The sequence below is a fragment of the Eutrigla gurnardus genome, assembly GCF_963514095.1.
Source record: "Eutrigla gurnardus genome assembly, chromosome: 17".
Taxonomy (NCBI): Eukaryota; Metazoa; Chordata; class Actinopteri; order Perciformes; family Triglidae; genus Eutrigla; species Eutrigla gurnardus.
In genome coordinates, this window is record NC_139928.1 from 8,993,411 (window position 1) to 9,016,727 (window position 23,317).

Sequence of the window (23,317 nt, forward strand, 5' to 3'; positions counted from 1 at the left end):
CCTTACGGCAATACATACCCAGTAAGCCAGGGAAGTACGGCATAAAAATCTGGGCAGCCTGCGATGCAAAAACCAGCTATGCCTGGAATCTACAGATTTACACAGGCAAAGCTGCGAGTGGCATCCCTGAGAAGAACCAAGGAAAACGTGTGGTCCTCGACATGACTGCTGGACTGCAGGGTCACAATATCACTTGTGACAATTTTTTTACCAGCTATGACCTTGGACAAGAACTTCTCAGGAGGAAACTTACCATGGTGGGCACAGTGAAGAAAAATAAACCTGAGCTACCTGCTGAAATCTTGCAGGTGAAGGACAGGGCTCCACTTTCCTCAAAGTTTGCTTTTACAGACACCACCACTGTTGTCTCATATTGTCCAAAAAGAAAACGGAATGTGATACTTATGTCGACTCTTCACAAAGATGCAGCTGTGTCATCAGGAAGTCACAAAAAGCCCACAATCATCCTCGACTACAACAAAAACAAAGGAGGAGTGGACAACCTGGACAAGCTGACTGCCACCTACACTTGCCAGCGAATGACCAGGAGATGGCCAATGGTTGTGTTTTAGAACATCCTTGATGTGTCTGCATGTAACGCATTTGTGTTGTGGACCCACATCCACCAAGGGTGGAACTCAACCAAAAAAGCCAAGCGGAGAATGTTTCTTGAGGAGCTGGGAAATTCACTTGTCAAGCCACACATTGAGCGAAGGGAACAGTTGCCCAGAGATCCAGACGCTGCTGCCTTGGTCAGACAGCTGCAGAGCTCACCTTGCACTCCGTCCACACCATCAGCAACACAAAGAGCATCCGCAACAGCATCCTCCTCAGCCAGCCCTGCCTCAACACCAACCAGAACAGCCACAGCCACAACCCCACTCAGGCCACCTGATTCTAAAAGAAAGAGGTGTCAAGTCTGCCCAAGCAGTAAGGACAGAAAGACAAACGTATTGTGCTTCAAGTGCAAGAAATATCTCTGCAAAGAACACGCTAAAAGTGTCACTTTTTGCCACACATGCATCTAAACACACACACATACACATGCATGTTCTTGCACACAGAGACTTTTACTCTGATTTGGTATTTTGGTTTGATTTGCTGGATTGGTTGTTGTTTGTTTGACCTTGCAAATCTATATTTTGTGTTATGACCTGTTCTGCTTTTCATTTTGTGTTTATATTAAAGTTCTATTGCTGAAAAAAATACTTTTTTGCCTTTTTCTTGAAGTAAATATATATGGGTCGAAATTGACCCGTAACACCATAGATGTTACTATAGTTAATAATATTAAAATGAAAAAATAAATAAAACAAATTTATTTAAGAGATGTGTTCTAATAGCGCTTAGTAATAGTCAGGTAACACAACAACCTTTTATTTATTTATAGGATTCTGTTGAGGTTCATTTTACCATTGTTTTAATTGAAATCGAGGGGTATACTGACAAAAAAAAGGCCCAGAGGCCCACACCAAAAATATTAAAACCAATATTTTCATGGATATGGAAGCCTAACAAGGTAACCAAGAGATGAGAAACAAATTGGATGATAGCTAATTGTTTTTAGTGTATTTTACAGCTGATTTAAGACACGGGTCAAAACCGACCCGTTAACATAAGAGATGGTAACAGAAAGCGAACACAAGACGAAGGTTAAATCCTCAAGAAAAACTTTGCAGAACCGATTGTGAATTCTTTGTATATAATTTTTGCTTTGGTATGTGCTCCTGTCCAGTCTGGCCTTGTCCACACCGTTCTTCCCTTGTAATCTGCCAGTCCGCTGCATTCTCAGTGTCTTCTCCGAGCAGCATGGCAGCAGCCTGTGGGACAGAACCATCTGCCAGCCACCGAGGAGGGACAGCTCGACACGCTACAACCATTAGAGCAATGGATTTCCACTGTTCCATGTCTCAGGACTGAAACTTCCTCCTTGCATGCCCCACACACTTAGACATTATTACAGTGTCAAAGTGAGACATGTCATTCCACTCGCAGGTCGTTGCACGCTCCCATGGTACCTCACACTGTCACTTTGCCCAAACTCCTCAATGTTGCCAGGATGTTCTTTGTTTTAAGTCCCTGCAGTATTTGCTTGCTTGTCTTTGCTCATCAATTTCAGTCTTTCTCACTCTCTATCTCCACTTGAAATGTTCTTACTGTGGAGCTGAAACAACCTGAGGCCACTTTTTTGTTTTCATGCGGGCCCAATGAGTGGTTGCTCAGCGAAAGCATATTGTACTAAGGGTTATTACTATAATTATATGTCTTTGAGTGCAAAATTGTACGTGCTACTCACGCGCAACTTTACATATCACTAAATGTAATTATGAGGTCTAACTCTGCACAACACTACCTCCTGTCATCATCAAGTGCACAGAGTAGCAATGCTGGGATATCAGCTCATGGCTCCGGTTTTCTGTGTCAGTTAGTTTGATATCATGATACAAGAAATTCATTTGAAATGTGATGTACAATATAGCGACCAATATAATGTGTGAGAAGCCACAGGCACAGACACAAGGCCTCGGGGCAAGACAAGGACACATTTGCCATGAAGCAGGATGCACCTAAACGCCCAAAAGACAGCTTGTAGGTTTTTCCAGCCCTGTTTGTAATAAACAAAGTATATCATATAACCAATTTAAAAGACTTTTGTTTAATAATATTGTATAAATCATTTTGATCTATTTTCCTTAATGTTTTTAGGGAATAACAAAACAAAACATCACAAGAACTGCTTCATACATTGCCAAATCACACATAGGAAAACAGATCTCATATGCATTAAAAATAATGCTTTATGTTCCATCCGCGTCACTATTGGAAAGCAGCAGTGGAGCTCTTTGCGTTGCTCTGTTGGCATCAGAAATAATTAGCCTGAAGAACAAGAGAAAACAGACTTTTCTCCCAGCAACCGTCAGGAACACGCTGTACTTGTTTCCTGTCTTTATTTTAAATATACAGCAAAACCCAGCAGGAGGTTTACTGGTGGACACAGCCCCATTCAATCTGTTCTCTTCCTCCAACTCATGCCTGACCACTCTTCACTTTGTCTCCCCCCATTATTTGTCAGCAGGGTCTCTCCTCAGGTCACTGCTGACACACCAGTACCACAACTTAATTACCCGCAAACCTCCGGGAAAACTGTGACTCTACCACCAGAGGTAATGTGAAAACCCTCTCCTTGCCTTTACTGTCACCACGCATTTCATCCTTGGGGCTGGCTTCTCCATTTCCTTCCCCCCTCTGACCTCTCGCTCATCCCTGGAGAAAGTGCTCGTTGGTGGCGTTTCTCCAGGGTGAGCGATGGCAGCTCCACAGGCTGATTCATCCACACTTAATTACGCACACGCCGGTCGGAGGGCAGATGCAGAGAGACTGAGGCATGTGCATGGCGTCATCTCTTGCCCCCTTGTTCCTTCATTTACCACTGACGGGGCTATCAAAGTGAAATTCACTGTGGAAGAGGCTTGTTATAAGCATAAATATTGCTTAAAGTTAATATATATTTTCAATCAAATAATCACTTGGATTTGACATTTCTCCCCTTGGTTATTTCAATGCAACATGACTTCAAACCCACAGAACGGTTCCTGTTATATTTTCAGACAGACCAGCGGGGGCCTCTGATTGGACACAGTTAAGCTTCAGTGCTTCTGGGTAACGGAGTTTGTCATGCCCAACACTCAGAGAGATGAAAACACGGGATCACTGAGTACACTGCAAAGCAAGGAAGAGACGAGTTGTTCTCATCCACTGATGCCATTGAAGCAGCGGTTATGCACATATGACACACTGAGATCAATTTGAAAATTTATTTTCATATAAAAAGACACTATGAAAACATTAGAGGACTACTTTGTACAATCTTATGTATAAAACAAACAAAAATTAGAGAAAAGGAAAGGGGGGGACTTTCAATAGTAACTCAATTGGAATGTTGGATGGTTGTAGCAGTCGCTTAACACCTTGGCATTGAAGGCTAACGGGTGGAGGTGAAGGTGAGCATAGTAGATTCTGGAGCTGGCGTCTGCCTTAAGTTGGAAATCTGCTTGCCTTTTTTTTCATATTTCTTCATTGGCTGTTAAGTTTGGCCGGCTTTCAACACACAAAACAATCCACAAACCCCTACCATCATCTCAGCGTTCACATCACACCAGTTTATTATAGTAAGAAACTAAGATAATCCTCAACTGTGGTGAGCAGTCAGACATCTCAATCAAGCAGCATCTCACTTACCGGTCCCGAAGACGAAAAGTTCAGCGCTCTTTCAGGTGAATCCTGTCATACTGTTACATTACATGGAAAAAAGCTCTAAGAGGTAAGTAACAAATTATCATACTGCGCTGAAATCAAACACATTTCTTTCTTTTTCGTTCTTTCAAATCCCATGTATAAGTTACCATTGGAACCAAGCTTTGTAGAACATTCGTCTAGAGCTTTCTCTCTAATGTTCATTTTTATGTAAAAACAACACATTTTTTTCTGTGTCAGGTCAAATCCGTTTCCCATGAGACTCATGTTTTCTTCTGCTACAGATTAACACCCATTGACTGTGTACTGTGCGAGGCCGCCGCTTTTTCTCTCTCCTCCTTCCTGTTTGGACACGATGTACAGTAGATCTGGACCCCGGGCATCACAGAAGGTCAGGTGAATGTGATCCGAACTCTGCAACCTGGAGGCCGAATTTATCTCGCTCCTCTGAGGGCGAGCGGGCTGTAGGTTCTATCAGCTGATTAGCTTGAAAGGTTAAGAGGGCCGCACTCTTGTCTCACCATCTGTGCCGTTCTGCACTACTACCACATTAGGGATGTTTAAACAGATGGTTTGAGGGCTGCATCGGAAAATGTCAGGACAAATCGCCATCCCTGGATAATTACTGTTTTGAGCAATCCCCTTCTTAATCTACATCTCTGCATGCCTCTAGCTTTTCTTGTTTTATATTTTTGGATCTTTTTTTTTGGACCATTTTTTCTTGCCCTAAATTGTCTCATCTCTTACTCCAGACTATTAGATTAATGGGAGCCGCTTTGAGCATCGACAGAAAAGTTATCAAGCCGTCCTATTGAATTCATCCTGCACTCTGACACTTTCTCCGTCGGTGTGCCGAGGACTGATGTGCTAATGTAGTAACAGCAGGAAACCGGTTGTCCTCTTGTAGCGACCCAAGCATGGCTGTAGAATGTCAAGCGGGAAGCATCTTTTTTTTCTGTTTCCTCTTCAGTCTGCCACCTCGTAGCCTCATAACCTCGGTGACTCCATCGCTGTCTTTCTATTTCGGTCTCCCTTTCTGCAGCTGCTGTGCTCACAAGTGCAGGATACAATCGCAGGGACGGGGGTCCATGTGAAGGAGGAATTAAACATATGGCGCCAGTGCTAACATTAAGATTTCATGCCTGCTGGTAGCACAACGCCGGGTGGGCAGCGGCAGGAGGAAAAACGAGAAGGAAGTGGTGGATGGAGGCAAAGGAAGGCATATTTTTTCTTGAAATCCCCCAAATTTGGCTCAGGTGGTATTGAACCTCGCATATCATTGGCTTGAAAAAGTTCCTCAGGTGACATGAAGCTGAGAATATTACCTCAGTAACAGGGGAAGAGCAAGTTAGCGACTAAAGCGGCATAAGCCTTAATTTTTGTGGAATGAGAGATACTAAACGGTGCTCGCAGGATTCCATTTGGGCTGAAAATGACTGAGATATTCTCTTTGTCACTGGGATTGGTGATGACGGAAATGAATTCCAATGCTGCAATCTTTAAAGGCTTTCATCTCCCAGCACTGGGGGGGATATGCAAGAAACTGCATGACGATCACTATCCTTCTTTTCCCTCATGGTCGGATAACATGCAGCACACATCACCTCAAAAAGTAAGCTCCCATTTATGTGCTGTGTGTCCTAAATCATTATTTTGAAGTTCCACATGGGTTAATTCTCACAGGAAAACGAAACAAAAGACAAAAATAATGAAAAAGGCAGCAGAAGCAGAAATCAAACCAGTCTGGTAATAAATCAATTCTTCTTGAACAGTTGTTTCAATCGTATTATTTTTTTTTTCCATTAAAAGATTCAAACATAGCGGACAACATTTTTTAACTAAACCATAGAAAATACACAGAAAAGGGGGGATACAATGTTGACACAGAAGATGTGAGAGGAATGGATGGATGGGATTGTTGAACTGGAACCCAAAAAAGCAGAGAGGATGGCACATATCGATGAGCAGCTCTTCCCCCGTCCCCAATCCCCCATCCATTTGAAAATGAAGATAAGAAAAAAAATAAAAAAGGAAGGATGGAATAACAGATAGAATGCTTCCGTCATTCATTAGAAGGGAAAAGGATAAATGAAAGGAGGGTACCTAGGGGGGCTACCAGTGTGAGAAACCTCAGTGAGATTTTTTCCCCCTTGCTATAAAAAGAACTGAACGGTGCAGAAATATTATTTTTCTTTTCTCCCCCCAATCATCAAACAATTGATAGAGATTTTCTTTTTTTTCCTCCAGAATAAAATCAAGACATTTTTCTCAGAAATAAGTTTTTCATAGTTTTTTTTTAAAGTTCATTTAAAAATTTTCCTCAGTCCCAGACGTATCAAGCCCCTGTTCTTTCTTTTTCTATAGTCTTTGCGAAAATATAGGGTAGAACAGTCTTCTCTCGACGTCTGTCCACTGCATCAGTAAACAAATACAGTTTGGGATCTGACAGGGCACATTGCAGGAGAAGGGGAGCAGTGTGTGTGTGTGTGTGTGTGTGTGTGTGTCTGTGCGTGTCTGTGTGTGAGATATCTGCGATAAATCGTGTACTTATGTATAGCTTTTTCAGAAGTTTGTCTCGGGATGAGCACGTGTGTGTTCAAGTGAATGCGTGTAATGTGTGTGTCTTCACACTTCAGTCTGGAAGTCTCCCTCAGATGAGTCGGGCGTGTTAGCGGAGGAGGAGTCCCAGTTCTTATTGTGCAGCTCCATCCGGTCCTTCTGCTCCCCAGGCACAATGGACAGCTCGGGGGTCATGGTCTTGAAGCTGTCCCAGGAGCTCTGGTCCTCCGGTGTTGACTTGTCCTGATGGAGAAGGAGGACAAGGAAAAGGCCATGTACAGTAAGGAAACAACACGCTGGGTATGAAGGCACCATGTGGATGTAAACCTCATTTAAAGGAAGGTTTTGAAGAACCTGGATCTTATTCTGATTGGTTTGGATACCATCTTTATCTATACTTATAATAGTGGTGACATCACTGAAATGTTGTCTGACAGGGCATGAAATAAGGGAAATTAAACTCATTTGGAAGAGAAAATGTTGAAGAATATCAAAATTATAACCTGAACTATCTTCTCTGTCCTCCCAGTCAGATTCATTTTGTTCCCTGTCCTACAATACCCATAATACAAGTCACCCAACGATGGTTCAGTCAACAGATTTGATGCCAGTTGAGGAGCAGGCTACCGATATCTGCTAACCTCACCTCTTTCTTACTCACCCCCATTTTCAAATCTCAGTCTTTAATGCAGACCAACGCTGCCTAAAGTGACATAATTTGAGGCACTTAACCAATTTTACACGGCTCCCTCAAGATTCACAAAACACTTCACAAATGCAGCATGACTGCCTGGAAATGGGTGCACTTAATTGAGCTTTTTATCACCAAATTAAGTAGATTTGGTAATTGTTTGCAAAACGAATTATCTGATCGCATGCGTTTCTTGCCATGTCGGACTTTGCAGCAACACCATTCCCATATTTCACCAATTGAATTTGGTTCGAACTGTGTTAGCACTAAGGATGGAAATGATGGCCATTGAAAGAAGATTCGAGTTGATATAAACTGTAATTACCCTTTGCATCAAGTACCTGGAAACCATTGCATCGGCCATTATTTTTTGCCAGTATACAGATTTGGGGATTGATTGATAAAAATATGCCTTCACAGAAGCTAAATGTGATTCCTAACCTTCACAAATATCAACACAAACACACACACAGGCCACAAACTCGGTACCATTTCTTTGAAGTGACTTCATACACTCACTTCAACACTAGAAACAGGACCTACCTGTAGTTCAAGACACATTTCTATATTTATATCATCAAAAGCTAAAGCACGCTACTTCTTTTCTTTACAGAAACTATACACATCCTTTTTCATCTCCCACCTCCTCCAATCAGTGACATTTCAGACTGATAAAAGCATGAAGCACCTTCCAGGCTGGGGTCTGTGATCTCTGCATGTGGTCCGCAGATGTGCCCACCATGCATGTAAAATACATGTTGGGGGATTAGTTAAAAACGGAATTAGAGGTAGCATTATGCATCAGATAAGGGCCATTATTCAAATCAGACTCGTTATCTCGCTGAGATAATGATTTCACAGATACGAGCTGGGAAAGACATGAGGGATCGCTGGCCCAGATCACTCTCGGTGGAGCGAAACATAGAAAGACAAAAAAAAAAGAAAGAAAAATAAATACTTGTTGTTATTTTTGCAGACACGATGTTCCGACTGCAGTCGAGTTTTTGGACTACACGGAGCGAAATATCAAGCATTAAGGAGAGGAATATCCACAGTGCATATTTTGCAGTACAACATCTTAAATGAGCGCTCGTTTGCTTATTTGTACATAATGTCTGTTTTACCATTCTGGTCTTCAACTCCATCTCCCAGCAACTCTGCTATCTCCTCTCCATTGTGTTTGCTTTCCCCACACAATCCCACTTTCTCACACAGCATTCACATGTAATTCACTTTGAGCTATTCACACCCTCAAACGCTATCTCTGTCTTCACACACACACACACACACACACACACGCACACACACGCACACACACACACACACGCACGCACGCACGCACGCACGCACGCACGCACGCACGCACGCACGCACGCACGCACACACACACACACACACACACACACACACACACACACACACACACACACACACACACACACACACACACACACACACACACACACACACACACACACACACACACACACACAAGTCATTGATCTGCAGTAACACAACACCCCCCTCCCCCTTGCAGTGTGAGAATCATCGCCAGAGCGCTAGGGGGCAATATCTGCCTGATTATCATTCTCCCTGCGTCACAGCCTGACAGTCGGTAAAATGAATACAAAAGGCATAATCTGGGAGCCAATTTGCATGCTAAATGCTGGCGAAGGAACATTTTGTAATGCAGGAGTGTGGGTAATTCTGCAGTTAAGCCCAACTTTATCCCTGAGAGACTAGGGTAACGTGATTGTGCTGCTACTGCGTGTCTATCCGTTCCCTTTCGCCATCTCTGCCTGCCTCCATCCCCTCTCCTTGCCCCAAAGCCCCATCTCATCCCTCTCTTTCTCCCCCTCTCTCTGCCAGAAACCCCTCTACTTACACTCAACGAGTTCTTTTCACCTCCGGCAGACGAAATGCTCCATCGCTTTTCCCTCTGTAGTGATGAAATGGGAAGGAGAAGACGGGGGGAGGGGGGTTGACGACAGGGAGGAAAAGAAAGAGAGAGAAGACGGAGAGGGAAGGGGGGGATCACAGTCACTGACAACTCTGCCCTGAAACAATAGCATTGTTCCCACACCTTCAGCAGGTGAACAGGCAGTTGTTGCTTTGTGCTTTCGCCGTACCCTTCTCTCTCTCTCTCTCTCTCTCTCTCTCTCTCTCTCTCTCTCTCCATCTCTCAATCTCAATCGCCCTCTTTCGTGACAAAAATCGAACGTGCACACACCCAACATGCACGCACGGACAGAAAAACAAGTGATCAAGCACGCAACGTGAGCACGGCTATGTACACATCATCCAACCGTGTTGGAACAGGCGCTGTTTTTAACGTCCTAACCTGTCAACGCTTTAGGGGAGGGGGGGGGGGGGGGGGGGACTGACAAAGCAAGGGCAGAGCGACTGGAGGACTCAACAGGCTATAACACATCACTAGTAGCAACTACGACTACAGGGATGAAAGAAAGGTTGGCATGTGAGTAATCTCATTCTAAAAGCCGTAACAGTGAACCTGCTGTGCAGAGCTCGAGGCTTTAGGGGCTCATGTTTTCTAAATAATGTTGAAAGAGGATAACGAATCTGGTTATTAGTGCATGGAAATGCTATCTACACTATCTGCATTATTGATTTTTTTTTCTTTTTATACTGTAAGACAACACATAAAGTGGTAATTGCTAGGGCTATAAAGTGGACATTGCTGACTCTGTATGTTTCGCCTCTGGCTTAAACACATAAAGCTTCCTCCCTCTGCTGTACCCCTGCAGTGTTATCTGGTGGGGTTCTATTTTTTGTCTCTTCCCGTCAGCAAACTGGTGTATTTGTGGTTGGGTGGTCTGCTGTTTTTTTACTCCAACACAAACAGGTGCTCTGAAGTAACAGGTGTTCTAGTTGGCTGGTCAGGGTGTGAGCTTGCGATGAGTCCAGCAACATCAGTGCAGAGAAAAAACCCAAACAGGGAAGTCCTGTAGTGTTTGGTAAATCTGTTCTCCTGCTATAACTGGCCTGCATAACTGGGCATTTCATGTCTAGATTAAGGAGGGTGGGAGGGGTCACATCATTTGAACTTTTCTATATCCCAGCCTGCCTCAAGTGTTGTCACAAATTGATCGCCTTCAGTGTCTCCAAGGACTTGGCTAATATTGGCTCTATTGACTCAATCTGCTTTTCTCTTTTTCCAGTTTGTTGCAAAATAAAAACTCAATTGAGAGTTAATTTCTAATTACTCCACCTGTAAAAAGCGGTAGACAAATTAGCCAATCTGTCTTTTTCTGAGGGCTGTTTGTGTCAGCGTGTGTGAGTGTAAATGAGTGTGTGTGATGAAAGACACACTGACTTTTTGGTGTTGGTGCGTAAGAATAAAGATTCACGTCCCGTGAGATTAAAAATATTTTTAGACCTCAGCACATTGCCTTGGGGTGTCTTGATTTACCGCCGTTGATGATGAAATCATAAACTAGCTTAGCCTAAACGCTGAACAGGTATAGAAAACTTTAATTTGCAATTGGCAGACAACAGTTTGATACTTTAAGTTGAAATATTGTCAGGGATAAATACAGCGCTAAAGGACAGTTTAAGTTACTTTACAGATTAAGATTTTACATACCAACCATATACTACTTTGTTTATGATGCATCTTTAAATATTTCAAAGATGAAAATGGTTCAAGAAAACCTTAAATAAACCTCTTTTTTCTCTTTTCCTCCCTTGTCATTATTTCTTTTTCTCTCATTTATTTGCTTTCCACTGTGGAACATATGCATCATTTGTAAGTGTCTATACACCATGGAACAAGCCTCTAAAGAAGCCAAAGCTTTCAGGGTTGGGCCTCCTGGATGAACATAATCAGCCATCTGTTAAAGGCTGACAGACTGTTGCTGGTCAGTTTTTATTACCATAATGAGTGTCTATATATTTCTGCCTTAACAGCATTCAAAGCAATTAATATGCCAAATAATTAACGTCTAATCAGTGTTTATAATGGCACTGGTAATAGGTTTGCATTCACTGATACTGTACCTGAATAATATCAATCATAAGACTGTGAACAACTCAGCCACAGTGCTTCGCTTTGGCTTTTAAAGAGGAATTGTGGTACAGTTAAGTACTTTCCATGTTACCTTTACAGGCACGGAAAGGACACAAATGTGGCTGTAAGACCCCCAAATACATTGTTCATCACTGGTTAAATGTGGTCGCCTAATCGCCCCAACAACAAGTTTGAGGAGAGCTAAATGATTTTCAGAGAGAGAATGCTACAAGCTGGAAGCACGGCACAGCTGTGAAGGGGAGTTTGTATGGATAGTTCAAACTCGAAAAAGATGCTATCGCTGCACAAACATCTCAAGCCGTCTCACGAAGCATCTGCTACAGCGTTGGTGGACAAGGCCGGCTCTGCCACTCACATTCCCCCTCATTTGGACCGTGGAATGGAAATTGTGCCTGGATGTGTGTGAAAAAATGTGGCAGGCTGTCTTGGAGATGACGGGGGAGGACAGGTGGTTGTGGGTAAGTGGGTTAACTTTACCTTTGTTGACTTGGATGCCCATGGTTCTGCTGACTGTCTGGCTACATTCAAACTGGGACACGACAACAAGCATGCAACACAAGGCCCAGTCAGCCAACAAAGGACATAAAACAGGAAACAAAAACAAAAATCAATAAAATGTGACACCAAGGCAGGAAAAAAAAACTGAGAGTGAGGTTCACTTGAAAATAACTTAAATCATATTTATACATGAAAAGAAAGTGAAAATGAAGGTAACATCGAGCAAAGCAAGAGTAGACTGAGTGGATACCAGAACATGACTTTGGCAGTTGACTGTGGGCTTTGGGTCAATGAGCCAGAACTCAACTATTTCAGTGGTTTTATGTGTGTTTATTATATCATCAACATAATGATTCAGATTAACTATTCAGCACCGGCATAATTTATTAGGGGGTACAAAAACTGAATAACTGGGCATATTGGTGTTTAGGACCATTTATCCCTTAGCTCAGAAGGAATTTGTGTCACAAATAATAAGGCCCTTCAAAAGGAGCCAAATCTGGTGAAATATAGGGCAAATAAATTCCATTAGTGCAACACATTGCAAACAAATGAGTAATCAGACACACCGCCTTGGTTCACTGCTGTCTGGGCCTGTGCAAGGCCAGTGCTCCTATAGTGAAAACAGTTCCAGCTAGCGATTCAGTCCTTTTCACCTCCCTTTAATTGGCCCAAGGACACTAAATGAGCTAAATTAGTATTGTGCCTGTTGGTGCACGAAGCCAGTGTTAGGCTTGTTCCGCCTGGGCTAACCGTCCCCTCATTAGGAGCCACTGATAGAGCCAGTGTGCTAAAGCTACACTCCGCCAGCCCTCAGTTTTCATGGGCAATTTGTGTGGATGAAAATAGTTGATGAGTTTATACTCGGCACAGAGAAGGGGGCAAGGAAATAATTAAAAACAAGCTAATGAGAGGAATTAATTATTCAATTAATGCCTCAAACGTGCCACCGAGGGCTGAGTTTGGAGGGGAAAATGGGAAAACGAAGGAGACAGCAGGAGAGAAAATGTCAAGCCAGAGGATAAATAGAGGGGAGAATGAGATATGGAGAGGAGGAAGAAGGGAGGACTTGAATGTGAAACTGGAATGTGAAATTGAAGCCCCCTTAGCTTAATGCCAGAAAATTGACTATCAAGACCTATGGGCTTTGCAAGTTCAGGGAAATTGCCCTCATTGAATCAACAAAAATGGGGTCTTTGTCATTTAAAATTATACATCTTCATTTTACATGCGACATCCTCAAAGCATACACATTACCTTGGTGACTATTCCCTTCAGTCAGCTAAAACATGCTGGAATATCAATACCAGCCACTAATGTCAACTGGATGCATGAAGAGAGCACCTCAGGTCTCACCTCACATTTATGAGGCGGGCCTAATGGAAGAACCCTCTTAGACTAATCCAAGAATATATTTCCATATGTGACTTAATAGACTAGGATTTCCTCATAGAATTCAAACACACGCCTCCAGCCCAAATACATTTTTCATCATCGAAAATGTGCTCGCTGTCCCCGCTCTGATCCGGCATGAGTGAAATCACAACAAAGTAGAGCACTTGTTTTCCTTTTGTCTTTTTCTCCATCCCACTGCGTTTCTCCTGCAAAACTCCTCGCCGTCTATCTGGAGAGGGAAGCCAAGCACGCTTCATTTAATCAAGAACACAGCAGACGACGGGATGGAAATATATCCCATTTGAGAGCTAAAAAATGCATCAGCCAGACCATTATGCAGTGCAAACTCTCTCTCTCTCTCTCGCACACAAACACACACTGTCCATCCCACACATAAGGAGGCACAACACTGCATGGCTGGGCACCGCATGCAAATTTGCATTATGACCTCCTGAACCCTGCAGAGCGGATGGAAAAACGACAGACTAACTCCACAGAGATGGAGGCCAAGAAGCTGTTCTAAACCTAAACATTAGCGCACATAGCATCGCTAATGCACACTGTTACATAAACAGCGCTTCCACTCCGTCTCTCAGTAACCCCCACTGACTCCATTTGTCTCCTGCCTCCATTATAAGAGGCACAATGAAAATGGACTCCATCCTCCTGCTAGCCAGATGGCCCCTGCCTGAGCATCCACTGCACTTAAAAGAGAGTTGGATTTGGATTTGTTTTAATCTTTAGCACTAAATGTGAAGCCCACTTTCTATCCACTTCAACAGAGAAATTACAACGTCTTACCTGGGCAATATACCAACCATTCTCTCATGGGGGCAGACAGACTGCGTAACTTTACGAAAACACTTGAGTCAAGGTCAATCCAACAATCAATCAACATTGGCTCGCAGCGACCTCTGCAAATCTGAATGTTTATGAGTTGCAATGTATATTATTGCATTAAAAATTCACACAGATAAAAAAACGCCAGGAGAAATATGTTTGTTTCACAGCCCGCATCTGACCTTTGTTAGAACTAGTTTATCAGTAAGTCATTTTGCAGAGTCGATTCTAAAGGTCACGCATATGTTTTTTTCCAAAAACAGAATATGTAACAGAAGGCAACATGTACATTTATTCTCCAGTCTACAGGAATAGCTCCGCTAGCCTCAGCAACCTAATATAAAAGACGAACAAGGGGATTCTCAACATTGAGGTTAATGGGGAGTCTGGTGATATAGTGTCTGCCTCCCCCTTCTTTCTGGTCACGTCTTGTTTCCATCTATTACGCGTAACTCTTGAATCATCGCTAACAGCTTCAAGGTATCAGTGTGGTCAAAGAAGGGATTGACAGTTACTGGGCAATATGGAATTAACAACAGTGTGAGTAGGTGGTATGGAGAGAAAAGGAGAAATCAGATTGAAGCATGTGGATTCAATCTGTAATGACACATGTAAAGCCCATGACCACTTTAAGCCGCCCGCACTTGAACAGAAAATTGGATAAGATGTTAAAAGTATAAAAGATGTGTCTGTGGGACATGTTCTGCTATCCACTCACCTCCTCAACACAGAGATCCTACCTTTCCACAGAAGTACAATGGATCAGGTCTCTTCTGACCCCACAAGTCCGTCATATGTCTTACAGTATTTCATCGGCACTCATACAAAGTGCATCATGTTTGGCCCGCTTAAGTGCCAATGAGCTAGTTTATGGATAGAGTATCATGGTTTATGAGGTGATTATAAATCGTTTTGGATGGGTCATTGTCTTTATGAACTGATTTATCACTTGATTATGGTGTTTGGGTCATAAGGTTTGATTCAGGCACTGAAATGGGCACAATGACTGCATGGATTGTCACATCACACACAGTGGCTCTACGGGAATGAGAAAAAAAAAAAGCATTTTATGTTTTTGTTTTATCATGGAAGATGAATCCAGTCCTGCATCGGACCGCCTTACAAATCCATGCCTCTGGTTATACGGATTCCAGACCGTATATTTTGGTATGAATTTGTATAGGAGTTGATGGAGGAAGCATTCATTATAGGAGTAATGAAGCACAGGGGGTACAAGCTGTGACGCACCGAACTGTTACACCACCACACCACTAGGGGACCATCTAATATTAAGGCTAATCAAATACAGTCACTTCACTATGGGACAGCGATAATGGGTATAGCTGAGCAGCTACATGGAGTAAGCTCATAGTTTGACACTGCCTGTGCGACTGTAACTATGATATAAATATGAAGTACATTACTCTAAACTGACTGTTCGCTTATCCTTCCCTAGTTACTGTTGCTACGCCTGTAAAGCTTCCAATCTCGCAGATTTACCATCAAAATTCTTTGTAGTTTTTGAAAGAGTTGGTCCTTGATTATAAACACAGCAACTAATCAAGCTAGCGTTTACATTAGCTCCATGAGTTGGTTAAAGATGTTTGATGAATGATTTTTGTTTTTAGCTGACTTTTTTTTTTTAAAGTGAGAATCTTTAAAGAAGGGAATTTGCTAATAATACCCTTTTGGATGCTTAGATACATAAGATTACATAATTGTTTGTACAGTATGTTTTCACTTCTTCTTTTATATATTTGACTATTTTGCATCCATGATAAATTGACAGATTAATCAACAATGAGAATAATATTTAGGTGCAGCCTCAGTTTGGTGCAAGAAATTACTAAATTAAATGTAAGAGTGGGATTCAAACAGGAGCTACGAACCCATTAATTCTCCATAAAAAGCAGCTGAAATCTTGAAACAAGACTGCCGAGCACCACAGGCTGATAACGGGGTTGGCTTTTTCCTTTGCATGTTCCAGTCATTTATGTATGACTGGTTTATTTGATGTGTTTGATGCTGGCATCAGGAGTGGCGGGCTGCAGGGGTGGAGCAGCTGAGGCTGAGCACGGTTAACGACGGTTAACCTCCCAGCCTGGAGAACCTGTGCCAACCTGCAGCACCGAGAATATGTTTTCACTTTTAAAGTTACAAAAGTACAAGACTTTTAGGATGAAGACTAGCCGATGTGTTGGCTTCTAAATCCTACACAGTGGATGTGCTATAGTGAACAGGGCTTTTTATGAAATGCTAAGTTATTTCATGTAGAAAGCTATTTAGCCAGACATGCTTACAATAGAAGCATGGAGCAGATACATATTGTTTAAGGACAGCCCCATCCACACCACTGGAACATGTAGAGAAGACAATCGCTGATTGGAGGGAGGTTCAGCAAACAGTCAAACATGTGAAATGCACTTTTTTTTTTTTTTTTACAGCAACACAGATGCAGCCTACACAGTGGCAAACTATGACACATACAGTGACATGTAGCGCATCAACTCATTGGCCTTAGAGTGAGTTAGAGGGGCTCTATTGCACAAGGTTTATGCTGGATTTAGTAGGTCTTACGTTGACTTTCTTTGTAAACGAGGGACGCTCTGCGCACTAGCGATGGCTCGGTGTTGTGCCTCAGCGGTGGGGGAGGGGGGACCTGTGGTGGACCAACACCGGCCGCGGCGGTTAGAAAGGTTTAGAAGTCGTTTGGTGTCTGGGTTAAAACACTGTTTAAGCACTTTAAATAGCAAAAGTCATGGGAGTTAATGAGTTTTTTGAAGCCCCGTTGCCTGAGCATGGTAGACAGGTTAGAGGAGAGGGAGGGTTTTTACTTCCACTAGTTGTTCATTGAACTGGCAAGTCTCCCTCATCATTAAAAGGTGTGATGCTCAATAGCCCCAGTCCTTAAGTGACTAAGTCAATTGGCCATATGAAGTTAAGGGTGAGTATCAACTCCTAGAGTGCTTTGGTTGTCCATCTGTGAAAATATGTCTGAATAAAATGCAATTAGGTTTGCTGTTAAATCACAGCGCTGAATGTAAGTACATGTGAAGATCACTGTCAGTGTGCATTATATGGCATAAAAAGACGGTCATTATATAATTATATCATGCAGTAATTGTCGCCTAAACAGTTTATGTGCTTCAAACTCAGTGCAGTGCGACACACTGATCTCAAACATAAAACACACACAAACAGAAATGAACAAGAGGACGCAGACAGAAACACACACACACACACTTCTGCCTACGACCACACTCAGAGGCATGCAGCCACACACTTACAGTAGGCACTCTGATATGCAAGCGTAAAGACACGCACACCCCCACACACCCCCTTCTCATCTCCATAATTACTGTATAGTCAGCATGTCCGTGTCTGGGGGTGACTCTCAAAGTGAGATGTTGACAACAGCGGAGCTGAACTCAAGCTGGGTGCTGTCAAAGGCCTGACACTGATAGCATTATCCATGTAATTATTCACAGTTAAGTGAACTGCCTACTTACTTTTAACATAATGGATTTGGATGAGTAAGCCATATCCATGCTGCCCTTTCATTTCATAACTTGTGTGTCGTCACCGAGCCAGAGGAAATATGCATTCCAACTTCTCTTAATTAGCTTAAATACAGCCTATCTATTATTTGTGGTCGGGCTTTCATTTCTTTCGCATTCGGGCATAATCTCAAAGCACACCTGCGCTCCCTCTGAGGCACATTAGCATTCTGCAGTGCGACTGTTAAGAACCACACACTTCTAATATATGGCTCAAGCTTTTCCAAGTGGCCAGCAATTTTTCTTCTCTTCCATAAAATATTTGCTTGGCATTAGCGAACGGGGAACCGGCCAACGCTTCTGAAATGCTTGATCAAGACGTTGAGCAAATGAGGAGTGAAGTATTAGGCTGCCGGTATGGCAAAGGGAAATGTGTGTTGCTATATGGCATGGGGAATACGAGAGATGTCAGGCTGGCCTCTGTTCCTCCACCGGCGGTGTAAATTAGATGTTAACCAGAATGGTGCAGAAGCCAGGGGATGGTACACCTATCAAGGTTGGCTAGCTCATCAGAGCTCTCACAGATGAGGAGGAGTGTGCGTGCACATGCGCGTGTGTTTAAATCTTAATGAAACCAGCTCTGTGAAGGTCAGCGCAGAGCAAGAAGGGACTATTTCGTCTGCTGCTAATGGCGTATTAATGATTCAAAGATGCTTTTGTGTCTCATACGCACCGGTGCCCACCCAAGCATCCCACTGACGCACACATACACACACAACCCACACGGAGACATGACAAAGCACTGCCACATACAATACATAGACAATGGATCCAATTAAACAAGCACATTAACCAGTGTGACAGGCATAGACGAAGCACTTGTGTGTGTTTTCAGCAATGCATAATGGTGGGGTGATTTGGTACGTGTGAAAAAATTCTTTCACAGGTCTTAAATTGCAGAACTTCGATTTCATTAACTGGCTGTGATTGATTATCCCTCAGCTAGCAGCTTATGTGATCAACTGTTTTGACAGGTATTTAATAAGCCTCCAACCACAAGTGAGAATAAATTAGGTTGAAGCCAATTACAGGCAGGTATAAAAAGGTATTTACAATAAGAAAGCTGGAAGAAAATGATATATATGAGGTAGTTATTGTTCGATTCTCCACGGATGTGATAAGTACCACGGTGAACGAATCAACTAAAGAAAATACATACACAATTTAAATTATGTTTCCTTGTTAGAGCAAATTATGTTTTCACATTTCTGAGGCAGGAACTCAGATAGAAAGACAAAAAAGACATAATTAATATAATCACTTTCAAAAGTACCTTATTTGTTTATGAACATATTTTAGGAATAGAATTATCTCAAAGCAGCATTTAATGCCAGAACATATATTGCCACTATAATGTTGATAATATTTAGCAAGCGCTGGCTACTTTCTGTAAAGCATCCTGCTGCCTTTCCCTGTCAGTTCTTTGGAGTTTTAGGGTTGTGACAAAGTGCGGAAGGGGGTGGAGGTGCAAAGGTACAGCGGGTTCCCGTCCCGCATTTGGGCAATGGTCTTACCTTGAATGTGGACATGGCGGGGTCCCTGCTATACCTGTCTATGGTGTGGAACTTGGACGAGTGGTTGAGCTCATGGTACAGCTCAGAATGTCTTTTGCGAGTGTGCATCACTTTCTGGAAGGGAAGAAAGGGAGGGGACAGCAAAAATGAACCAAATAGAAAGAAAAAAAAAAGAAAAGTGGGGAGGGGGGGGGGGGGGGGGGGGGCAAAATAGGGGCAGCCAGGAATGGGTAAAATGCTGAGGGACTGCAGTGATGCCAGCCGAGAGAGAGGGACGCAGACAGATCGATCGATTGCTGGCTCATGCTCATACATCAACCACTTCCTCTGACTTTTAAGAATTTGGCAAGTGGAAATGCTGCAGGGGAGTAATTTAAGTGAAAATTTGGTGAAAATGACTGACATATATGCCAACGTTCCAGACTGGCGCCTGCTAGCTGGCAGTCCTGTTACCTCCGGATTTTGTCTAACTCATTAAACGTCTAACACATCTATGTCGAGTGATATTTGACAAAAACTGCCTTCCCTGTGTTCTGAATATGTCCGTCTAGAATACGGATTCATCCGGATCTTTAATTCTCTGACAGCATACTGCATTTGTCAGTGTCACTGCTGTTGTCTCTCCGTGCTAATAGGCAGTGCTGGAGCTGCTCGGCAGTAGCTAATCGTCAAAGCAGCTTGCGAGGTTGAAAGTGACACAGGGGCAAGATGCCAGCACTCACACCGCACTTACCAGCCAGGACTGGCGCTTAGCACTGGCTCCAATTACTTCAGAGTGGGCACTCTCCTCTCTGCTTAGCTAAAAGGTGTTACTAGTTCCTTGCTTTTTGGTGCTATGTCTTTAGTTTTTCTCATCTGAGTCATTTTGTCTAAGATTTTTGTTCAAGACCTCCTATAAGTGATCTCTAAAACCTTTAAACCATAGCACTTATTTACAGGGGAACTCCAACAATTCTACACTTAAAGTTCAGTTTACTTATTCCAAGTGAGTACTGCACAGTTACAATGTTGTATAATGTTCTTGGTGAGCCTTCCAAAGTTTGAAAAATAACCTTGATGATGCCAGGGTTATTTTGGGACGCTTGACCCAAACTTAAAGGTAAAAGAATATCACTGCTCCTGCTGCACAGAGTTTGACTGTCTCTCTTGCAAGTTCCCAAACTTTAAGTGCAAAACCAAATCAATGGAGTACTCCTCTGGAGTCCTCAGAAATGCCTTTTTTCTCCTCAAAGACTATATTATTAATTCAATTTAAAACTGGTTTATGAAGTAAATGTTTGACAGTCTAAAAGGATGGGCAAACTCAAAGACAAAGAAAAAAACATGGATGTAAATGGGTTTACCTTCCATTAAATCATGGAAGTGTAAACTTCGCTCAATTAGTGGTACTTCTATGTCAACCTCTTTCTCAAAGTCAACAGTCAATTGATGAGAAAAGAGTTGATTTCCATGAGAGGTAATCTCCTTGTTCTAAAGGCATGCAGCGACCACAAATTACTCTCAATTAAATTTGCCGGATAAGTTAAACAATCAGCCATAGTCACTGTTAGTAGCTTGTCGCCACACATACCCTGAATATGAAAGATATAGCTCCATGGTGGAAGGTGAATGTCCAGTCTTTGCAACAGTCTTAATGACACTGAAGTCTTGCAAAAAAAAAAAAAAAAAGCAGCAATGCACAGGGAGGTTTTTATTGCAAAGGGATACTTGCTTGAGACTGGAGATTCACAGAACACCGGGCTCATTCAAACAGAAACGTACTCACACATTGTCAAATCATGTCGTTCCTACAGATATAACCAGCCAATCAACTAAGGCCACACACTGTGTTGACCCATAACTGCATTACTGACGTATTCATTCAGACACAAGAAGCACTCTACTTTGCTGTTTCTTCAACCTGAAACCTCACAGTGACATGACAACGTTGTTTCCATTAATTGCGCATGTCAGTGGAATGTTTTTTTTTAATTGATATAAATCACTTAATAAACAGATAATAACTAGTGTCAAATTTGAAGGTCATTGTTGTAGAAACAGCATACTGTTGTAAGGTAGGTCTGAAACAGTCCATACTTCTAAATGCAAGGGAGACACAGGTGTGAAGGGAGGGATTTAGCGATGCTTTTTGCTCCTCTATGCGTTACTCAAGTCCTGGCAGAAGCACAAGAAAGCAGAGACGGGCTGATGACAGGGGGATGAGGTCCGAGATCTTACCTCGAAATCCAGCTCAGAGTACCGTACTCTTTTCCTCTGGAGGAGGAGGGGGGGCAGGGGGAGAGAAGAAAGCATCAATAACCAACCCCTCCACCACTATTGAACTTAAGACCTCTCCATCCCGACGTATCTGTGGATCTCTCAGTGCCATTGTTTAGTAACAAGAGGGAAGCTAATATGCACTGGCTGCCCAAAAGGATATAGATATTCTTACAAATGTCAAGGCAAAAAGCAAATTATTCAGTCTATTTCAACGTAATGAGATTAGTGAAGTGGAATAACCCAGAATTAGAACGAAACAATAATTTCTCGGCTCACATACTCTCAAACACAATCATTACAGCCCCAGCATAAATCATCCCCCTTTGCTATTTTTGGAGGGATTTGTTGGAGACATTCCGATTAAAAGCGCTGCGACAAACACACGAGGAATGGTTTTCATCCTCTAATCTTGTTTGGACCGCACCACTCTCTCTCTCTTAAGTGCCTCGGCAGCTATAGCGAGAGGCACACAAGACGCCAATTTAACAGCTGCAGGCCTTTCCAACTCATCTGGCCCTGACATTGCATTGCATTACATTCAAACCCCGACTTCCAACTTGGCTCTCGCCATCTGCCAGATTTGCATTTGGCAGTGAGGGGAGCTGCTCTTCGTAGTTAGTTAAAAGATGTATTCATTCTTGGAAAAGGGTAGAGTTGCTGATCTGATGCTATGGCAGCCAAAGTTTTAAAAGGTAAAGAAAATGAAAACAGATGGAGAGGTTTCTGCGGTGTCCTTCTCACGTTGTGACTTCCATTGCTCGTAAAACACGATGCGATAACTACCTACAGACAATTCCTTACCTTACAACGGAGAAATTCCGTGAGTTTGCTTTGCAATATGGTAGACATGCAACATGCATATACACTTACGGTATATTGCATGTTTTGGCGGGGACGTAGATACAGCAGTCATTAACTCACTCATCCAAAATTCATGAGGAACTCTCCTGTGATGTGCCGTTATGATGGCATGATGGTCCCACAGCCAACCAGTCACAAACATGTACTCAAAGCAGTGAATCATATGATGACTTCCCCTCTACAGCCACTCATTCATATTCACTACTCCCTCCACTGGTTTCTATAGTACCACGATAGAATAATATGCCCTGTGAAACCTTTGTCCCGCCTTGACTAGATCATTTAGAGTTTCAATTTACAAGCCTCTCGCTCAAAATCAACAGTGAAGTGAACACTGTGAGTGCATTTGCGTGATCCCTCCATTATGCGTTACCGTATTTGAATTGGGGAGTAAAACGCTGCCGTGATTTAATCTTGAGAGGCACGCTTTGATATCCATCTCCAAATCAAGCATATTCAAACAGGGTGAAATTATAGCAGTAAATTACATCCTGCAGGTTCCTCTGCAGATTTCTCTCCTGTTTTTTTTCCGGTATTCATGAGTGCACTCGTAGCTCTTCTGATTTTTTATGAGTTTTAATGACTCGTCCTTAACGTCCTCAGCCCTAAATGAAGCATCTGCACTTTTCGGTGAAACTGTCGCTTCCATCTCTTTAATCAACCTTGTGAGTCAGCAATATGCCATTAGGGGAAGCTCCTAAGTGTGCATTTGTGTATGCGTGTGTTTATGTGTCTGTGTTATCGTGCGCTTGTTTCTGTGTGTGTAAAATTAAGGTGGGCTGAAAGACATTCACCAGGGGTATTTCCTCTGATCCTGTCTCTCTCAGTCCATCTGCTGCGC

At 42.7% G+C, this 23,317-nt stretch overlaps 1 protein-coding gene across 20 annotated transcripts in view; it reads right to left on the reverse strand.

Annotated features, from left to right (window-relative positions):
* Positions 1–3,842: 3,842 nt before the first annotated feature.
* Positions 3,843–23,317, reverse strand: part of adgrb2 (adhesion G protein-coupled receptor B2) — a 195,125-nt gene continuing 175,650 nt past the window's right edge. For 10 of the 20 annotated variants that reach the window (XM_084032100.1, XM_084032098.1, XM_084032087.1 and 7 more), the window contains 4 exons: positions 21,574–21,609; positions 19,357–19,470; positions 9,390–9,443; positions 3,843–7,056 (listed from right to left, as the gene is read on the reverse strand). In XM_084032100.1, the coding sequence (XP_083888226.1) occupies positions 6,880–7,056; positions 9,390–9,443; positions 19,357–19,470; positions 21,574–21,609 (381 nt within the window). In that variant the 3' untranslated portion in view covers positions 3,843–6,879. Of the gene's footprint in view, positions 7,057–9,389; positions 9,444–12,029; positions 12,082–16,862; positions 16,945–19,356; positions 19,471–21,573; positions 21,610–23,317 lie in introns of all 20 variants that reach the window. The other 10 variants (XM_084032099.1, XM_084032088.1, XM_084032094.1 and 7 more) reach the window with 5 other exon arrangements.